Source organism: Gadus chalcogrammus, chromosome 16, assembly GCF_026213295.1.
Source record: "Gadus chalcogrammus isolate NIFS_2021 chromosome 16, NIFS_Gcha_1.0, whole genome shotgun sequence".
Lineage (NCBI taxonomy): Eukaryota > Metazoa > Chordata > Actinopteri > Gadiformes > Gadidae > Gadus > Gadus chalcogrammus.
In genome coordinates this window covers 30,781,640-30,799,214 of record NC_079427.1, presented here as the reverse complement: position 1 = coordinate 30,799,214, position 17,575 = coordinate 30,781,640, and the positions used below count along the sequence as shown (strand labels likewise).

Genomic DNA, 17,575 nt, shown 5'->3' with positions numbered 1-17,575 from the left:
ATTGCAGCTAAGGCTGGGGTAGCTTTGGTTGAACCGGAGGACATTGAGGACGATGACGACGAGAATATAATTTGTTCGGTGGTGCAGTAGGCTTGCAGCGTTCAGTTGTAGGCCTAATGAATGACGGTGCCATCTTGCGGCCGAAGATTATGTACGCACAATTTTGGCATATAAGTCGCTTCGAAATATAAGTCGCAGGGCAAGCCAAACTACAAAAAAACCGCGACTTATAGTCCGGAAAATACGGTAATATAACTCAGGTGCGCAAGGCATCCACAGGAGACGCCAACATTGTTTTCAACCGCTCGGTACCCGCGCTGTATTAATTCCCAAGTTTTGAAAAGAAAAGGTATTTGAAGCGAATAACGACTCTGTTTTTGATTTGTATATTTGGTTTTGAACAGAAAGTTTTGGATGCATGCATCGGCTTTGAGTTTGTTTGTTTGTTACTTTAAAATTACATTTGCTCGCAACACACACACACACACACACACACACACACACACGTTCATTCACTACAACCTGCCGATCTTCAATAAAAACAACATCAAGTAAGCGATGCCGCAGCGCGTTGACAAGTCCGTTCCGAGTCTCGAGGCGCCCATAGGCTTTATGGTTTATATGTTTGAAAGCCGTGACACACTCTTTTACCAGTTGGCCTGAAATACCACGCCTCGCAGTCATGGACCTATAAAGAAAGTCGTAGTCGTACCATGCGTGTTTAGCGCAACATTGAAAAGGGTACCGTCTGAAACAGTGTCGCGCAGCGCTGCGTTCCGAACGTCGTGTAATCAAATACACCGGTATGGCGGTATGTAAAAAAATCATATCCTAACGGAAATACACACCGTTATTCAGTGTGAACCGGTATAGCGCCCAGCACTAACGCAAGTTGACGCCGCAACACCATGGGGGCGGGGCAGGGGGCGTTAAAAAACGCCAGGCACCGTTATGAGGAACCGAAATGTGCGTTCTTATTCGATCTCGTTACAACCGTTTACATCGGAACCGGTTCCCTACTGGAACCGAGTTTCGGTGCTCAACCCTACCTATAAGGCACACTAACCAATCTCGTAGTTGGAGGCAAAAGTGTATACGCGCTTCAATAGTGCGAGATAAAAATATAGCACATTCATTTTAATGATTTTAGCTAGTGTGTGCCCGTGCCCGCGATAAATCACACACAAGCTAAAATCCTTCAAATTAATGTGCTTTATTTTTATCTCAATTACTGGATCACGTATACTCTCTTGCGCTCCGCCTCCAACTACGAGATGGTTAGTTACATCTTTCCTGCTGTCGGCTCCCAGACCGAGGAGCACAGGTGATATACGTTCCCTCCAGGGCCGATGCTCTCTCGGGGGCAACACCCTTCATATGCGCACGATATTTCCCCGTGCTCACGAGATACTTTCTCGTGCGCACAAGATACTTTCTCGTGCGTGCGACATACTTTCTCGTGCGCGCGACATACTTTCTCGTGCGCGCGACATACTTTCTCGTGCGCGCGACATACTTTCTCGTGCGCGCGACATACTTTCTCGTGCGCGCGACATACTTTCTCGTGCGCGCGACATACTTTCTCGTGCTCACAAGAAACGTTTACTTTTTTTTTTTTTTTCATGTTCCTTTACACGTTCCGTAGACTGGAGACCATTAAGATTTATATTTATTTTACAATTCAATAGTTAAATAAAGATGTTATAATATCAATTCATCTCAACACATCTGCCTGGCCTAAAGGAAATAGAAGTCTATATGTTGATGTTTTTTTTTTTTAAATAATACAGATCATAAGGAACTTAATAAATAAAAAAAAATATCATATTAAATCGCAATATTGGTCAAAATAATAGCTATTCGATTATTTTCCCCAAATTGTTCAGCCCTAGCGTGTAGAGCCCTCTTGTGAGTTTCCTTCATATGTAAACACACAGGATGTCCGTGTCTCGACGGCATATCTCTTACCATAAGGACCGTAATCCGCCGTGCTGCTGGGGTAGAAGCCGGGCGTGCCCGCCGGGAGGGAGTACTGCTGGGGCGTGGTCACGTAGGTGGGCCGGTACTGGAGGGAGGGGGACAAACACACGCGTTACAGATGGAAAGTGGTCTGTCGCTGCAGGGGCCTGTGAGTGATTGAGGAGTTCTTGACATCACAAGACACAATTTGAGCAGATATTGTCGTCATCCTGAAAATGTATGTGGCCATTTTGAAAACAATACTGCACCACCATCAACAAGTACTATGTACTATGTGTTGATGGGAACATTATACCCGTGACAAATCTCTACACAGATTTGGATCAACAGAAGAACACAAAGAGGAGCTTCACCCCTAGGGCAGATTATGATTTATTCAGCTGCTGATGTGATTGGCTGAATTGCAATAAGGGCATCCACATGCAAAAAGGAAGGGGTTCTGTAGAGACTCCGGTCTTTAACTCAAATCAGATATGAATGACAGCCTCCTAATGGAGGCCCAATGAGAGACCGTCCTGACCACACCGTGTTCCTCCACCCGCTCCAGCCCCTACACGTTTTACCTGTCCAGGAATGAAGTAGGCGGTGCCCTGCGGGGAGCTGGGGAAGGCTAGTGGCTGCTGGGGGATCATCATCATCTGGGAGCCGGGTCCCGCCTGGTACACGTGGGTGGGGGCCACGGGCCGCGGGGCGCTGCTGGGGGGCAGGCCCCGGGGCCCGGCCCCCGAGGGCAGGCCTGACCTGTTGGTGTAGTATGGCTGGACAGGGGCGACATGATCCACACGGAGCAGGAGGGGAGAGAGGAATGACATGGGGGAGGGGTGGGGAAGAGGAGTAGTGAGAAACCACACGGGGAACCACCGGTCACACACGTCCTCCGCCTGGCCCTGTGAAGGTGCAGAGAGGGCCCGTCGGAGCACACTGGCCCCTGAGGTTAAAGCGGCCCAGCACTACGGTCTATTCACTGCATCTCATTGACATGCTGCTGCCTCACTGCCAACCAGCAGAGGGCCACACACACACACACACACACACACACACACACACACACACACACACACACACACACACACACACACACACACACACACACACACACACACACACACACACACACACCACACACACACACACACAAAATAATGAGCGGTATTACCTGTAGCGACCTGAACCCTCCCTTGAGCAGCACAAACACAGGGCAACACACAGACAGGTCACATGGAAGCAAGAGCAGGAGGGGAAAGGAGAAGATAGAATGCACCACAATCAGTGAGGAAGCATCCCAACACAGTGAGTGAGTGAAGGCCTCGATATACTTCAAACTAAACCAGCGCATACGCACAGAGCTAAGGCACAACTCGGGCGTGGATCAGCGCACTAGAGGGGACCCTGACTCTGGTTTAATCAGGGTACCAAAAACCGCTTTTTCAAGGGTCTAAAACTTGATAATATGTCTTTGATGATCCTCAACATAGTGGTCTATGCCTGTTATCACCGTTACTGAAATAAGTCCCTAATATGGGGAGAACAGGTGCACTCTGCTTCAGAAACAGCTAAGCGTTCTTTTCGTGACGTTGAAGTGCTGAGGGACATGGGCGGCGAGACGCGTGTGGACACGAAGGGCTCTGTCCGAGCTGGGGTTGACTTTGGGTCAGAGAGAAGCTACACGGCCGTTGTGGATTTGTCGAGCTGGTTCAGCCGTTAAGAGGGCTGTTTGCGTGTCACAGAGGGTTATGCTCTAGATCAGGGGTTCCCAACCTTTTTTGTTTCCAAGGATCAGCATTGGAGGACAGGTCGTCAATTTGAATGCCTTAATCTAAGACGCATAATTTTTAAACAAATGATGTGGCTGTTTTTCAACAGCCACAGCTGTTGAAACGGGATACCCGCTGTGACTGTCCGGGGACCGGGGGTTTGGAATCACTGGTCAGGCAGACCGCTAGGACGTGTGGACGGTGACGCTGAGCAGCGGTTATTTTGACGACGGCGTCTGAGTTAGGGTAAAGCTTTTCGGACCTTGTAGTAAACGCTGCTCTCCTTCCTAGAACTCTGTTCTAATTCCAACAGGGGCTTTACTTGCACTTTGAACAAACACCCTTAGTCAGTGACAGTGGAGTAACCAATTTCTATTGATTTCAAGTATATCGGGGCCTTGGGTGAATTGACATGCAGCATGGCTTAGATTACCTACGGACCCACCCTCCCCCCGCAGTAGACTTTGGTCGCCATGTTTTCAGATGAATAACTTGGCTCAAAATGACAGGGCAAGGGTTTTGGTAGACATTTGGGGGGGGAAATGTGTGTGTTTTGCAGTGTGGTTTCGCCAGACAGGACCGCTGTCTGATTCTGGCAGCAAAACATAATAGTTTGCCAGTATAAGTGTTCTCTAAACAAGAACGTTAAAAAAAGGAACCAAAGATGCATTGTGGGGGAGGGGAGAACGGAGTTGAAGGGGGCGCCGGGATCGGCTCTCACACCCACTGTTGGGTGTTGACAGAGATCATTTGCCATGATTGCTGTGGGCCGACAACTGCCTCGGCCAATCCACAAGAAACCTGGTTTGCTTGTGCCAGAGAGGAATGAAGAACCGGTAGCAAAATATATTTGGAATACTTTCCAGATCAGGGATCAAACTTCCAATGAGAGATGGAGGAGTACAGGTCAGACCAGAGGTCAGACCACAGGGCACACAGCAGGTCAGACCACAGGTCATACCAGAGGTCAGACCACAGGTCACCCCACAGGTCACACCAGAGGTCAGACCACAGGTCACCCCACAGGTCAGACCCACAGGTGACACCAGAGGTCAGACCAGAGGTCAGACCACAGGTTACACCACAGGGTCACACCAGAGGTCAGACCACAGATCACACCTGAGGTCAGACCACAGGTCACACCAGAGGTCAGACCAGTCACACCAGAGGTCAGACCACAGGTCACCCCACAGGTCAGACCACAGGTCACACCAGAGGTCAGACCACAGGTTACATCAGAGGTCAGACCACAGGTAAAACCAAGGACAGACCAGAGGACACATCAAGGTCAGACCCCAGGTCAGACACCATTTCAGACCAGAGCTCAGACACAGGTCAGACCAGAGCTCAGACACAGGTCAGACCCCAGTTCAGACCCCAGGTCCGACCCCGAGGTCCGACCCCAGGTCAGACCAGAGGTCAGTCCACAGGTCAGGCTACAAAGCACACTGTTGCGTCCTGCACTTCTCCCGCTCTAATCTGAGAATCCTATTGCTGAATGCCCAAGAGAGCTGGCACCAGGACTATCACACACAATGTTGGCCTTGTGTCAACAGCCATACTTAGCAAAATGAGGAAACCCCACTTTCCAGAGCATGTGTCTACCGTGTCGTGCACAGTCTAGACCAGTGGTTTCAAACTGTGGGGCGCGCCCCCCCTGGGGGGCGCCAGAGTTCTTCAGGGGGGGCGCGACGTGAGAAAAAAATAAACCCGAAGAAAAACCTGAAAGTCGATGATTTCAAATCATCAATCGTACTTCAACTGTAGAAGTAACCTAACTAAATCAATTTTCAACCGTTTATCTTCGTGCAAGCCATTTAAACAAATCTACACACTTGTATCTTCAATAATATCCAAACAGAATTTCGATATCATTTAAAATGTCTGCAGAACCACCGTTTTAGTTTCGTTTCCAGCTGTTTTCATTGAAGACGTCTGACCATTCTGATACACCTACTTCTAGACATCGTAACTCATTCATTTTTTCAAACCGTTTACCATCGTTCAAACCATTGAACAAATCTACACACTTGTATCTTCAATACTATCTAAACGGGAATTTTGATAGCATTTATACTTTTTCAGAATCACAGTTTTTAGTTTCAAACCGGCATCGTTTTCAGTTGCTTATAATGATTTAGGTCACCATAGCAACGCCGGTAAAACAAACCCCGCCGAATAGTCGAATCTCTGGACTGTAAAAGCAGATCTGATTCGACTGTTTCAGAAATATGTTTAAAATGTTTAAAAAATATGTTTAAAAAATATGTTTCAAATGTTAAAAAAATATGTTTCAAATGTTTTAAAATTATGATCAGAGATGTTTAAAATGTGTAAAATAATTAAGATAGCTTTCAAAACCACAGGTCTTTAGAAAAAAAAAAATTTGGGGGGGGGGCTCAGCTGAATTTTTTTCTCTGAGGGGGGGCTCACTCTCTCACACTTTGAAAACCCCTGGTCTAGACAAATGATTATCCAACAAGTTCAGGGCTACCCACTGGCTGAGAGCTATGATCCACGCCTCGCCGTTCTATATTTGAACCAAGATTGTCACATTTCTTTGTGTGTAACCAAATGAAGTGGCTTGGCACCAATAGTATTGGGGCACCCAGTGTCTACACAAACCACCAACCTAATCCATGCTGTGAGGTTCCTTTTTAGAATATAGCACTGCTGGTGCCATACAACATGCCATTAAAGTTGAATGAGGGCATTACATATTGTTTGGCAAGCAAAAAGTAATGAAGGGGGAATAAAACACGTTAAAAGGAAAGGTTTTAGTGTGTAGTTTAAGACACCGTCTATAAAGGGAAAATATAGAAGCAGAGGCATACTTTCAGGTGTCTGCCCATGAGGTATATAAAAAATTTAATGATACTTAATTTGACCTGGCAATGCCAAGCCAATGATGAAACTGATCAATATTTACCATCACTGCCCTCACAGATCTATTAAAAACATCCTAGATATCGACAGGAATGCAAAACTGAATGACCGTGAGCACACCCCTCCCAAAATGTGTGTGGGGCCCCGCCACAGCCACCTACGACATGCAGTGAAGAAGGAAAGAAGAATAGGGGCAGGTTGAGTGTGTGTTAGTACCTGTTGGTGTATAGGCCGGGGCCCGGGGGCGAACTAGAGGAAGAGGAGAGCAGACAGAGGTTAAGGACCATGGCACAACACACACACACACACTCCAGACATAAGCCTGACCACTAGGTTAACAGTATGACCACAAGCAGGGCATGCTGACAGACTGGTGCCTTTTGGGCTGAGTGTGGGATCTTTGCCCCGCCAGGGTGTGGGTCTGTGGACAGGGAGAACTGGCCTATGAGGACAGCACTTATTGGGACACTGTGTTTATGGGACAGCACTTATTGGGACACTGGGCTTATGGGGGACAGCATTTATTGGGACACTGGGCTTATGGGGACTTATTTGTATGCCGGCATGCAGCATTGGATGGGCCGGCAAATTATTTTTAGGCTTTTCCCCATTCACAAAAAAAAAAAAAATATTTAACTGTCTCACTAGGTTGGCCAATATAGTCAGACATCAAATTTGAAACGCAAGACGATAGGAATTTGTAGGTAACGTGCTTGAAATTAAATAGGCTGATCAAACAATTCTGCACAGCTCCTGCAAGAAAAAGACAAAATATCACAACATGGTTCCTACAGCTTAATGAAAGTTAAATTTAAGACTAAGACTTTTTTAATGCCACTTGAAAGGAAATTTAAGACCGACGACACAATAAACACTAGTGGAAAAATGTATTTGAACATATTTCCACTATCAGTAGGCTTTTTGGACAGAAACAAAATGACCTCTTGCGCACCTGAACGACGTGCATCTGAGTCACGGCCGCAAACAAATGTTTTGTTGGTTCCCGCTCTCATGATGCGCAACATTACTGCTATTAATTTATATTAGGGCTGTAACGATACACCAACTCACGATTCGGTTTTTATCACAAATTTTGACCCACGGTTCGATACATCCCACGATTTTTTTAAATTTAAAAGCATTTTATTTTAACAACACTTATATAACAATTAACTTAATGTCACATTTAATAACAAATAATTTGGAACACTGAACAGATTTGAACAGAAAGAATACTATAAAGTATAGCTAAATAATAAATAAATAACCAAAGATTGTAGTGGAGCAAAAACCCTCAACTAGTTTGGAGGTTTAGTCAAATATCAGGGGTTGACACTAAGGTTTCAAAAGCACTTGCCCATCGGGCAAGTACAGGTCAGGTTCAACTTGCCCGAATGTAATGTTCACTTGCCCAAATTATAATCAGAATCGTGAACGGGCCTCTTTTTGCCAGGCACCCGGCCTGGTTTTGGGGGGGCTCAGAAAAATCATCCTAGCTCAGACTGAAGCTGAATGTTAGCTTCCAGCACATGTTGTGTTTAAAAAAATAACAAACTTCTGCTTTGTTTACTTATTTATCAAACGGTCACATCGTGCCATGAAGTGATTTTAGTCCACCGTTCCAACCTATTGAAGCTATCGCCAAGTTATATGTAGACCTGCATGATTTTATGCAAATGTACATAACTAAATGTCAGAGGTAGTAGCAAAGATATGTCTTTTTAACTTTCAAGTTTCTTGTAGCTCTAACTGAATAATCACAATCGCGTTTCTAGTAGGGTTGTCAGTCACAATACTGGATTTTCTAACTTCAACACTATTCCTGGAAAAAGATCGATATTCTATACCATTTTTGATATCAGGGGGAAATTTTTTTCAGGAAGAAGAACATACCCAAAGTAATAGATTATATCTCCACAAATGCAAGGGCGATAATGTCATCTTTGGGCCAAAAGAAAGATTGTTGTGCAAGTGAAATATTCAATGGGGATAATACTTGGTTAAAGTGAATAAAGCCATGGAACACAGCATAAGTGGAAGATAACATTTCCACCTGAAATAATTATCAGTATCAGTTGGTCGTTATCAGTTGGGAGCGCTGTCTTACTATGAGACACAAATAAAGGTAGATATCTTACAATTTTGACACTTGACACCTCTATTTAAAGTTCAGGGCAATCGAATGCACCAAGCCAAACACTCGCAAATAAATATATGGCCACTAGATTGCGCTGAAGAATATGTTTCTGATTGAAGGCATTTACCTATTTCCTAAGAAATCTTCTTATTCATTGATTGAAAAACACCATGTTAAGTTGCCCAGATACTGGATAATCTGTTTATGGTGGTTTTATTCGATCAGAATCACTTTGTGGACAAAAATCACAAAGGTAATACTTCATATTTGGTTGTTAAAAGAAAAGGGGACGTTTCTTCTTAAGTTGTTATTTGCGAGTTTTAGTCACAGAATGATATGGTTTGGACTGTTGGAATAAGTGGAGGCTCAGCTTTCATGTAATATATACAGTAGTTTGTGAGGGTCCAATTTCGTGAAAAAGATCGCTATTGCTGTGTGCATGTGCACAGTTATGAAACCCAAAACCGTGTTCTGTGACTTTCCTTGATAATTTGCCTCAATCCAAAGTACTTCCAACTGCACTCCTCCATCACTACTCCATTTAGCTTTCTACCTAAACCGTTCGCGGAGGTGCTAGCACCTTGAGATGCTAGCTGTGTTGGCTAACCTTTAGCGAATCACTGCAGAGACCGCACTGCGAGTGAGTGACAGAAGGCGGGGCTATATTCGCACTGAAGCGATGCGTGACTGTTAACATCGCTTTCCCGAGAGAAGAGAAGACAGCGCGCTGATCAATTGCAAATACTTCTATTTTGTGTGGTTTTGAGGAACAAAAGGTTGTTCTGCAGTTTCTAAAAACATTTGAATAAATAAGCTTTTATATTAACGTCCACCCAAAATCCACTTGCTCGTTCGGGCGCTTCTTATTAGGCTATGCAGCTTAAATAATGACATAATCAGGCCGTATAGAATGCAACATGTTTAATAGCCTAACTTTCATTAGATGGGGAAAAAACATGAACAGTCTAACATGAACGTCGCAATAACGAGGCATAGTGTTACGAGTAGCATATGTGTGGTGCGCGAGAATGGTAGTGTGCAGTATGTCGTGTGTGAGTGACGTCAGCGAGTGAGCTGGACGAGCGAGGAGAGCGAGCGGTAGCGTAGTGTCTAGTGAAGAAGCGAACGAGTCCGGTAGAATAAAGTACCCATCCTGTCAATAATCGGTGGCCGCTTCATTCCGACCTATAAGCAGACCAAGCTGCCAGTCAAATCACACAAAACAATAGAGACAGGGATCACCCAGGCAATTCTGCCTTCTCACACGCGAGACAGGTTTGTGGCTTTGAGTGTCGCGAATTCGGTTTCGTTACGCGTATCGTTACAGCCCTAATTTATATATATATAAAAAATGTTAACTATTCTTTTTTAGATTTGAGACTAACTACAATCATAAAATCCTACTTACCATGTGTAAACATTTTTAAGACTTGAAAGATGGATTTAAGACTTTTAATGCTATTTAAGGCCTTATTTTTCGATTTATGAATTTAAGACTTTTTAAGGATCCGCGGAAACCCTGCACAATATCCCTTCATTCTGCACACCCCCAAATAAGAGGATGAAAATTCTTCTGAGTGATGAGTGAAAAGCCTCTTGAATGATTAGAACACGGGGCGTGTGACCAGGGCATACCTGTCGGGGCTGAGGTGTGGGGTTCATTTGTGGAGGCGGTGGGCTGGCAAAGACCATGGAGGGAGGTTGCCCAGGGGGAAAGTTGGCCTGGAGATTCAACAAGAGAAAGAGAGCAAAATAGAGAGGGACAAACACAGAGATATGAAGTGAGGGAATGACCGGTAAGAGCAAAGTTAGTGCGGAAAATGGTATTGTCGGTAGGATTATTGAGCCTTCATTTGAGCGTACTAGGATATAAAAGCCTTGTCAGTGATAATTGATTAAAGTAAGCATTTCGGTCACTTAGTGATACGGGTTAGTTAGTGAGTTCTGTTTCTATTTGGCTTCCCCTGTAGATCTTGGACCACACACGGCATCTCATCCCTATTCGCTCAGGAAATCTGTCATGCCCATCAATAAGAGATGAAGTACAGCCCTCCCCCATGTGGGAGGAACGTAGAGACTTTTTTTTTGGTAGGTTCTAAATCCTGTTCTTGCACTCTTTCCAACTGTCAAAGCTGAGCTGAAGCGGCTGCGAAGGTGTTTGCAGGTTACCTGTGGGAGGCCGGGGGAGGGGGCGGGGTGCGGGGGTCCTGCTATAGGCTGTGGTGCTTTATTCATTTCATGGAGTTCTGCATGAGGAGGGGGAACACAGACCTGTGTAGGAATCTGAAGAGAAAGAAGAAACTTGTCTGTTAAATCCAAATTATTTAGTATGTGACCATTTCATTAGTTTCATGCCTGCAACATACCATAAACTAAAGGCATTTTCACACTGCCAAGCCGGTACGGTCGCGGCTTGGCACACCCTGCAATTTCATTGTCTTGCCTGTGTAAAACCGAGGGGATAAAATCCCCCTTTGTCACGGAGCCAGCTGAATATTTTTATTTTTTCATGATTCAAGACACTCGCATGCAAAAATGAGTATACATCTGTGTAGGCTACAAATGCGATTAACTATTTACAAGTGCAAAAATGTCAACATATTCTTTATTTTGCTGACCACTTATGTTGTTTTTAGTCCCGACAAATGCCTCCTTAGGAAAGTTCCTATGCTGCTTTCTCGTAGATCGCACCATCTTTCCCTGTCTTCATAAAATGCGACTGCATCACCTTCTCTCCCATGATGGTCAGCAGCTCGTGGATTTTACCGTCTCTCCACTCACAGAGCTATTCATGTTGATATTCTAAGTTGTCTCTGTTGTAGTCGAAACACAGAACCAAAACCTCTACCCAAGTCCCGCCCCTGGAACAGCGAAGCCATCTAATCACATTCACATTAAAATTATACCGCCAATGTGTGTAGCGTCCGAGAGAATAAATTGGCGTGCAAAATCAGGCCGGTATATTACCTCGGTCAGTGTAAACGTGCGGACCATGCCGGGTAAAAGACGGCATATTTGAAAGGGTAAACACATTTTTTTAAAAGACAGACGGAATGGACCCAGTTTCCTCTACTAAGTGGTTCACTTATTGTAGACAAAATGTACTCTAGTTTGACTGAAAAATAAGTTATTTTTCTGTCAAACTAGATCATTAACATTTAGAATTATAATACATTTGTATTCTTGCAGTTCAGCGTGAGCATCCATTTTTTACGACATGGTAGCTCAAACACACAGAGTTGGTCGGAGTTGACACTTTTCCAACCCCAGACTTCCAACCAGTGCTGCCACAGTAACCTTGAAAAATTAATCTGATTACTCCTTTAAAAAGTAATTTAGATTACAAGGTAAGTAAAACCCCCTGCTGCGTTAAAATAAAAATTACAACCAGTTATGCCAATACCCACTTTATTTGAAGTGCAACGTCAAGAATGTATCTCTTGACAAATTAAGTTTAACTTAAAAATAATTTCCTGAAAAAATACAATAATTAAAAAAAAAAAAGTATCTTCAATGTAGGGCTGGGCGATTTGGCCTAAAAATAAAATCTCGATTTTTTCTAACTAATGGACAATTTTCGATTTAAACCTCGATTTTTTTTTTCTGTTTTTCTCTAAACAAATTCCATTGAAACCCATGTACGTGTGCTTATGGGGTGTCGCACTTCACTCACCAACGCAGGGGTCTACAACCCGCTGATTTAAGAGTATAACGATTATCAACAATCATGGAAAGCTGAGTAGGTTTATCAGTTTTAACAGTATGAACAAATAGAACACAAAAATGACAAGTTGTCCTTTGTATATCTATAGTAGCAATAGCAAATGCTAAACAAGGACAAAATCGACTCAGAATAATTGAATGAACTGTTTACATCCATGGCTAACCAGTGCATGAGAAGGAGATGACAGGAGACTAATGTTTCACTCTTTTAATTGCTCTAATTTGAGCTCTTACTGTTGTTATCTAACATACCAGTAATTTAATTGTGTAAAAGTGTGAAATTACTGCACCTTAAAAATGACCATGAATTAGCTATACTCTCATTTGCATAGTGATTAACATTATGAATTTCAATTGTGTATACCAACTGTATGTTGGCTGACATTTACCTATAACTTTTTTCCCTCCACTCTAACCAAGGATGCCTGTTTTTAAATTCCCTAGCCTGACACCCAGTCTGAAAGGCTGGCCAGGGGTTCTCATCTAAAAGTAACAAGGAGATATAAAGTGGGATTAAAACATTGTCTTCTGTTGACTACTTATTATGTGGTTTACACATTAATATGGGAGGACTGGACACACACACACCCACACACGCATGCACGCACGCACACACACGCGAGAAGGAGGGGCTCGGCCCGCCAACTAACGTGCAGAGATGCAGCTTCGCGCTTCGTAACAGAGACAGGGCAGAGCGCGAGCGCGCAGCGGGAATTTTATGAATGGTGAATGTAGGAGATAACTTCCCCTGCTTAAAGTATTTTATTGCAGTTATACCCAACCGATATTTCCGAAAAATAAACACAGAAGTGAAAGATCTGTCACAAGACGATTGATACGTATCCGTGCACATTTTTAAGTGGGTATACGCAAATCCTGGTGCGTTCCTAGTGGGTATACGGCGTATACCTGCGTATCACGTAGACTACACCACTGCTTGTAACTAAGAGAACACACATGTGAGTTGTTGATCACAAATTATTTGTATACATAACGTCATCTTTGCAAAAGACGTTTAACTGAAAAGGTTTCAATCGACCCGGCTCTCCCCCAAGTCTGTCGGGGGCGAGGTGAATGTGATTGCAGTAGGCTGAGTTTTGCGCGCGTTCTGGAAAGTGAGAGAGGTAGCTACTACGGAGTCTATTCAGCAAAACAAATCGGAAGAGTCTAACTGTTTTTAAATCGCGATTTTTCGGTTCAGCCATTTCACAAACCGTAGGAAAGAAAAAATGCAAATTAATCGATTAAACCGAAAAAATCGCCCAGCCCTACTTCAATGTGTATTGGCCAATCAGATTTGTTTTGACGCGATTGCGATTCAGCCTACTATAGCATGCACGCACACTCACAGCCAGACACAACAACGAAAAACAAGTTGTAGAGTGCTCTGCAGAATAGAGCCTTTGTAAAAGTATCTTTAGAATACTTAAGTGTACCCCCGCACACCCGTCAAAATTCTTCCTGCGCGTCTGCGTGTCACTTGTCGCATATGTGGTACTTGTCACTCACCGGGAGGCAAGAAGAAAGCAAAATAAATATTTTTCCTTATGAAAATTACCAAAATAGTAAGGCAGAGTAACTTGGATAAGTAACTTTAATCTGATTACTGGTTTGGAAATAGATACGAGTTAGATTACTCGTTACTAGGGGTGGGTAAAAAAATCAATACGGCAATATATCGCGATACTTTGCTGGCCGATAAAATATCGATTTGTTCAACTCCAAATATCGATACTTTGTTGTTAAAGGGGTAGTTCGGAATTTTGGACATAGGGCCTGATTCCGAAGTGAGCATTGGTATTCTATATCACTGGAGACAGTTTTCAACACATTTCATTCAGTCCTTCTAGTTGCAGAGTTCGCTCGTGCTAGGCTAGCGCACGTCAACGGGCAATGCTAGCCTGCTATTAAAAACAGTCTTACCCACTCCACAGTACACCCGCGGTAAATCAATTATAACGACAGACTATAAATCTAAATGTCTGTTTATAGAATAATGTTTGAAATAAAACCAACCTTGCATTGCATTGCATTTTGAGGGAATTGCGGGGTCTCAGCAGCAGTGTTTAATTCCTGTACGTAGGCTACGGCAGCGGCGGACTGATACCTAGGTTACCTGCCGCTGTCATTGCTACAAACGCAGAGTACAGTGAACGAAGGAATTCTACAAGCGTATTAAATTAACAAGATATGGCCACGTTTGGAGGAGTTAGCGATGCATCTGCTTTTGAAGACGATTATGAGGAATTTGTTGTATCCAACGAACCTTACATGTACGAGCCGGTGTTTTGATGTCAAAGCCAGCAGCAACAAGCCACAGTTGAGTCCTTTCTGGATCTCGCACTGGAAATTGGTGGAAACTTTGTGGTGCCCATCTGTACCGTTTATTTCTACAATTTCTAAAAGCACACTGAACCATCATGTTGCCTGGTCGTTCAATTGCGCTTCTGTCCCACGCTTCTCTGTTTACGTTCTTCTGTCGTGATTCGGTTACAAACCTAACCAGCGCATAGTAGAATTCCGCTTCTGCTGAGAAAGTAGTCCCTCGATGATTCATGCGATGCATGGTTAGTTTTATTTCTAACATTATTCTATCAACACAGACATTTAAATCTATATGATTTACCTCGGGTGTACTGTGGAGTGGGTAAGACTCAACCTCAACCGAGCCAGATGACGCTGCACAACTTTTTGCCCTCCACCTCACCTCGCGCACAGCGCATAACAGAGGCGATTGTGCACTTTATCTGTAAGGATTTACGCCCTTATAGCGTCGTTGATAATGCTGGATTCAGGTGGATGCTGCACACTTTAGAGCCACGTTACAAGATACCACAACGAGGGTACATGGTGGACACAGCTGTAACCGCGATGTATGAAGAGGTGAAGAAAGCGGTTAAAACATCCCTTGGCGCTGTGCAACGAGTTGCATTGACCTGCGACGGATGGACCTCCAGAACCACACAGTCGCGAGTCGTTACTGAAAAAAGCAGTCAGATTACAGTAACGTGCTACTAAGTATCGCGTTACTGGCATCACTGCTTCCAACCTCCGACCATTAACTAACGCAGCATAACACGTGTTGGTGATGTTCTCTGCTAGTAAATGAGCTACGAAATGTATCGGATCGGCGCATAGACTTGCGTTCCCACTGATATCTGATACGGCATTTTGGGCAGCAAATGGGGCATTTCCGATACTGGTATTGGAACAACTCGAGCAAAGCCATTAACCCGAATGGTCTCTGAAGTTTCCATTATTTTTAACTGCCAGAATGTAATGATAGCTTATTGTGTTTATGGTCAATATGTGCAGTGTGGTTATTCATGACTTAAACACGTCTGACTTCACCTCAGGATTGGTGGCTGTCACTCAACTTGATGCAGATACCTTACCCTTGTTAAAAGTCATTGCATGTCATTTCTGCAGCTTGGGGTAACTCAATCAAAACAATAACAAATAAACGTATTTGATGACGGTTGAAATCATGTTCACAGACAAGTACATATATTAAAGATTGTATCAGCAATGGTGGGTGACGTCACTTCTGTTTGTATGTGAAGCGAAGATCCCAAACAAACAGAGCCAGCTCGCCCCTCCCTTCCGTGTTTCGTTCATCCAGTAAAAACTATCATGAACGCAGCGCAAAACCCCACAACACCCACCCCATGTCAGTGATTGGTTGGAATACTATTTATTTTGGTTTTGAGTGGATGGTAGTACCATTTGTTGTTGTGTACAATCTCGGAGCATAGGTTGCCTCAGAAATGCGTTTTTTTGACGGCCTGCTTATGGGCTAGAAAGCTAGCGGATCGTGAGGAAAGATCAAATGAATGTGAAAATGTTTCTGGCTAGAATCGCTGATGCAACTTCTGGCAATTTCATTCTAATGAAATTGCCAGAAATTGGGCCCTATGACATCTGCGATGCGGAAATTGCGGACGGAATCACGGAATCTGGTATTAAAAATCTAAAAACGTGGAATATTGCAGAATTTGCTCAATTTTCCATATTTTGGATACCCTGGAAATCCAGAGTTCTTGCAAGAGCACAATTTGAATTTGCTCAGCGAGTCACTCTGGGAACGAGCAATATACTCACTTCCCGATTCCCCTGGCCCAGAACATTAACCAATCACATCGGTGTATCTGATATAGGCGGGCCGAAAGCACTGCTGTTTTACTGACCGGATACGGCAAGAGTCTTATCTATGGGTTAGCTCTGCTGGTCTAGATCATGGTCCTATTAAAGAAAGGACAGCGGACTAAATCATGGCCGCCCCTTCATTCCTATGAAAACTGCTCAATGGTGCAGGGCAACATCAAGGAGAGATTTTCTTCCGCATAAAGGAGGTCTCAAGCCACGCCCTAGTGCATGACATGCCGAATGCCGAAAAACTCTTGTTTTCTAGCATTGTTAGAATTGTAGCATCATAAGCGAGAGGTCTGAGCGAGCACAGGCGCATTATTTACTGACCATGGAAGAATAAATGACTGCAACCCCGATGATTCTCTATATGTGATCTTTAAATTACACTCCTCCAGCGATTTGGGCAACATTTATTATTTAACAATTATTCATATTATTATTTTAGATTAGTTTGTCCCTTTTTGACCTAATAAAGAAAATCACCTTGTACATAAATATTTTTTTTGTATTTTAGAACAAAATTCATAATAACCACTCAAGACTAACACGAGAAGTTAACGGAGCCGTGCACTGAGCCCTCTCGGATGCCGGGCCGAAACAAAATTTGTTTCACTACGACTCCTTTCAACTGCCCACCTCTCCTTCTCCTGCAAACAACGGCTAATAAAACGCTTGAGGAGGCGTTTTGAAAAGAGAAAACTTGCATTTTATTAGTACATGGTATAAAGATAATTATGAGCCTTTGATTGTTATCCAGACATTTTTTCGGAGACACTTTCCTGTTCCCTACTTGTATTGGAGTGGACGGCGATATCTATTTCCGGACCCCAATGAATTGAGAGACCCGTCCACAGCCCGCAAAAACAGCTGCAATACCAGGCTTGGCCACTGAGCACTGGTGGATTGTGGAAGTATTAATAATAATAATAATAATAATAATAATAAT

The 17,575-nt window shown here is 43.7% G+C and overlaps 1 protein-coding gene across 1 annotated transcript in view; it reads right to left on the bottom strand.

The window, feature by feature from the left end:
* LOC130405295 (eukaryotic translation initiation factor 4 gamma 1-like) overlaps positions 1-15,091 on the bottom strand; it is a 60,640-nt gene extending 45,549 nt beyond the window's left edge. Inside the window, exons 1-6 of the mRNA XM_056610340.1 lie at positions 10,927-15,091; positions 10,393-10,479; positions 6,837-6,869; positions 3,137-3,157; positions 2,544-2,738; positions 1,969-2,065 (exon numbers count right to left, since the gene is read on the bottom strand). Of these exons, the coding sequence (XP_056466315.1) occupies positions 1,969-2,065; positions 2,544-2,738; positions 3,137-3,157; positions 6,837-6,869; positions 10,393-10,479; positions 10,927-10,992 (499 nt within the window). The 5' untranslated portion in view covers positions 10,993-15,091. The remainder of the gene's footprint in view (positions 1-1,968; positions 2,066-2,543; positions 2,739-3,136; positions 3,158-6,836; positions 6,870-10,392; positions 10,480-10,926) is intronic.
* Positions 15,092-17,575: the final 2,484 nt, after the last annotated feature.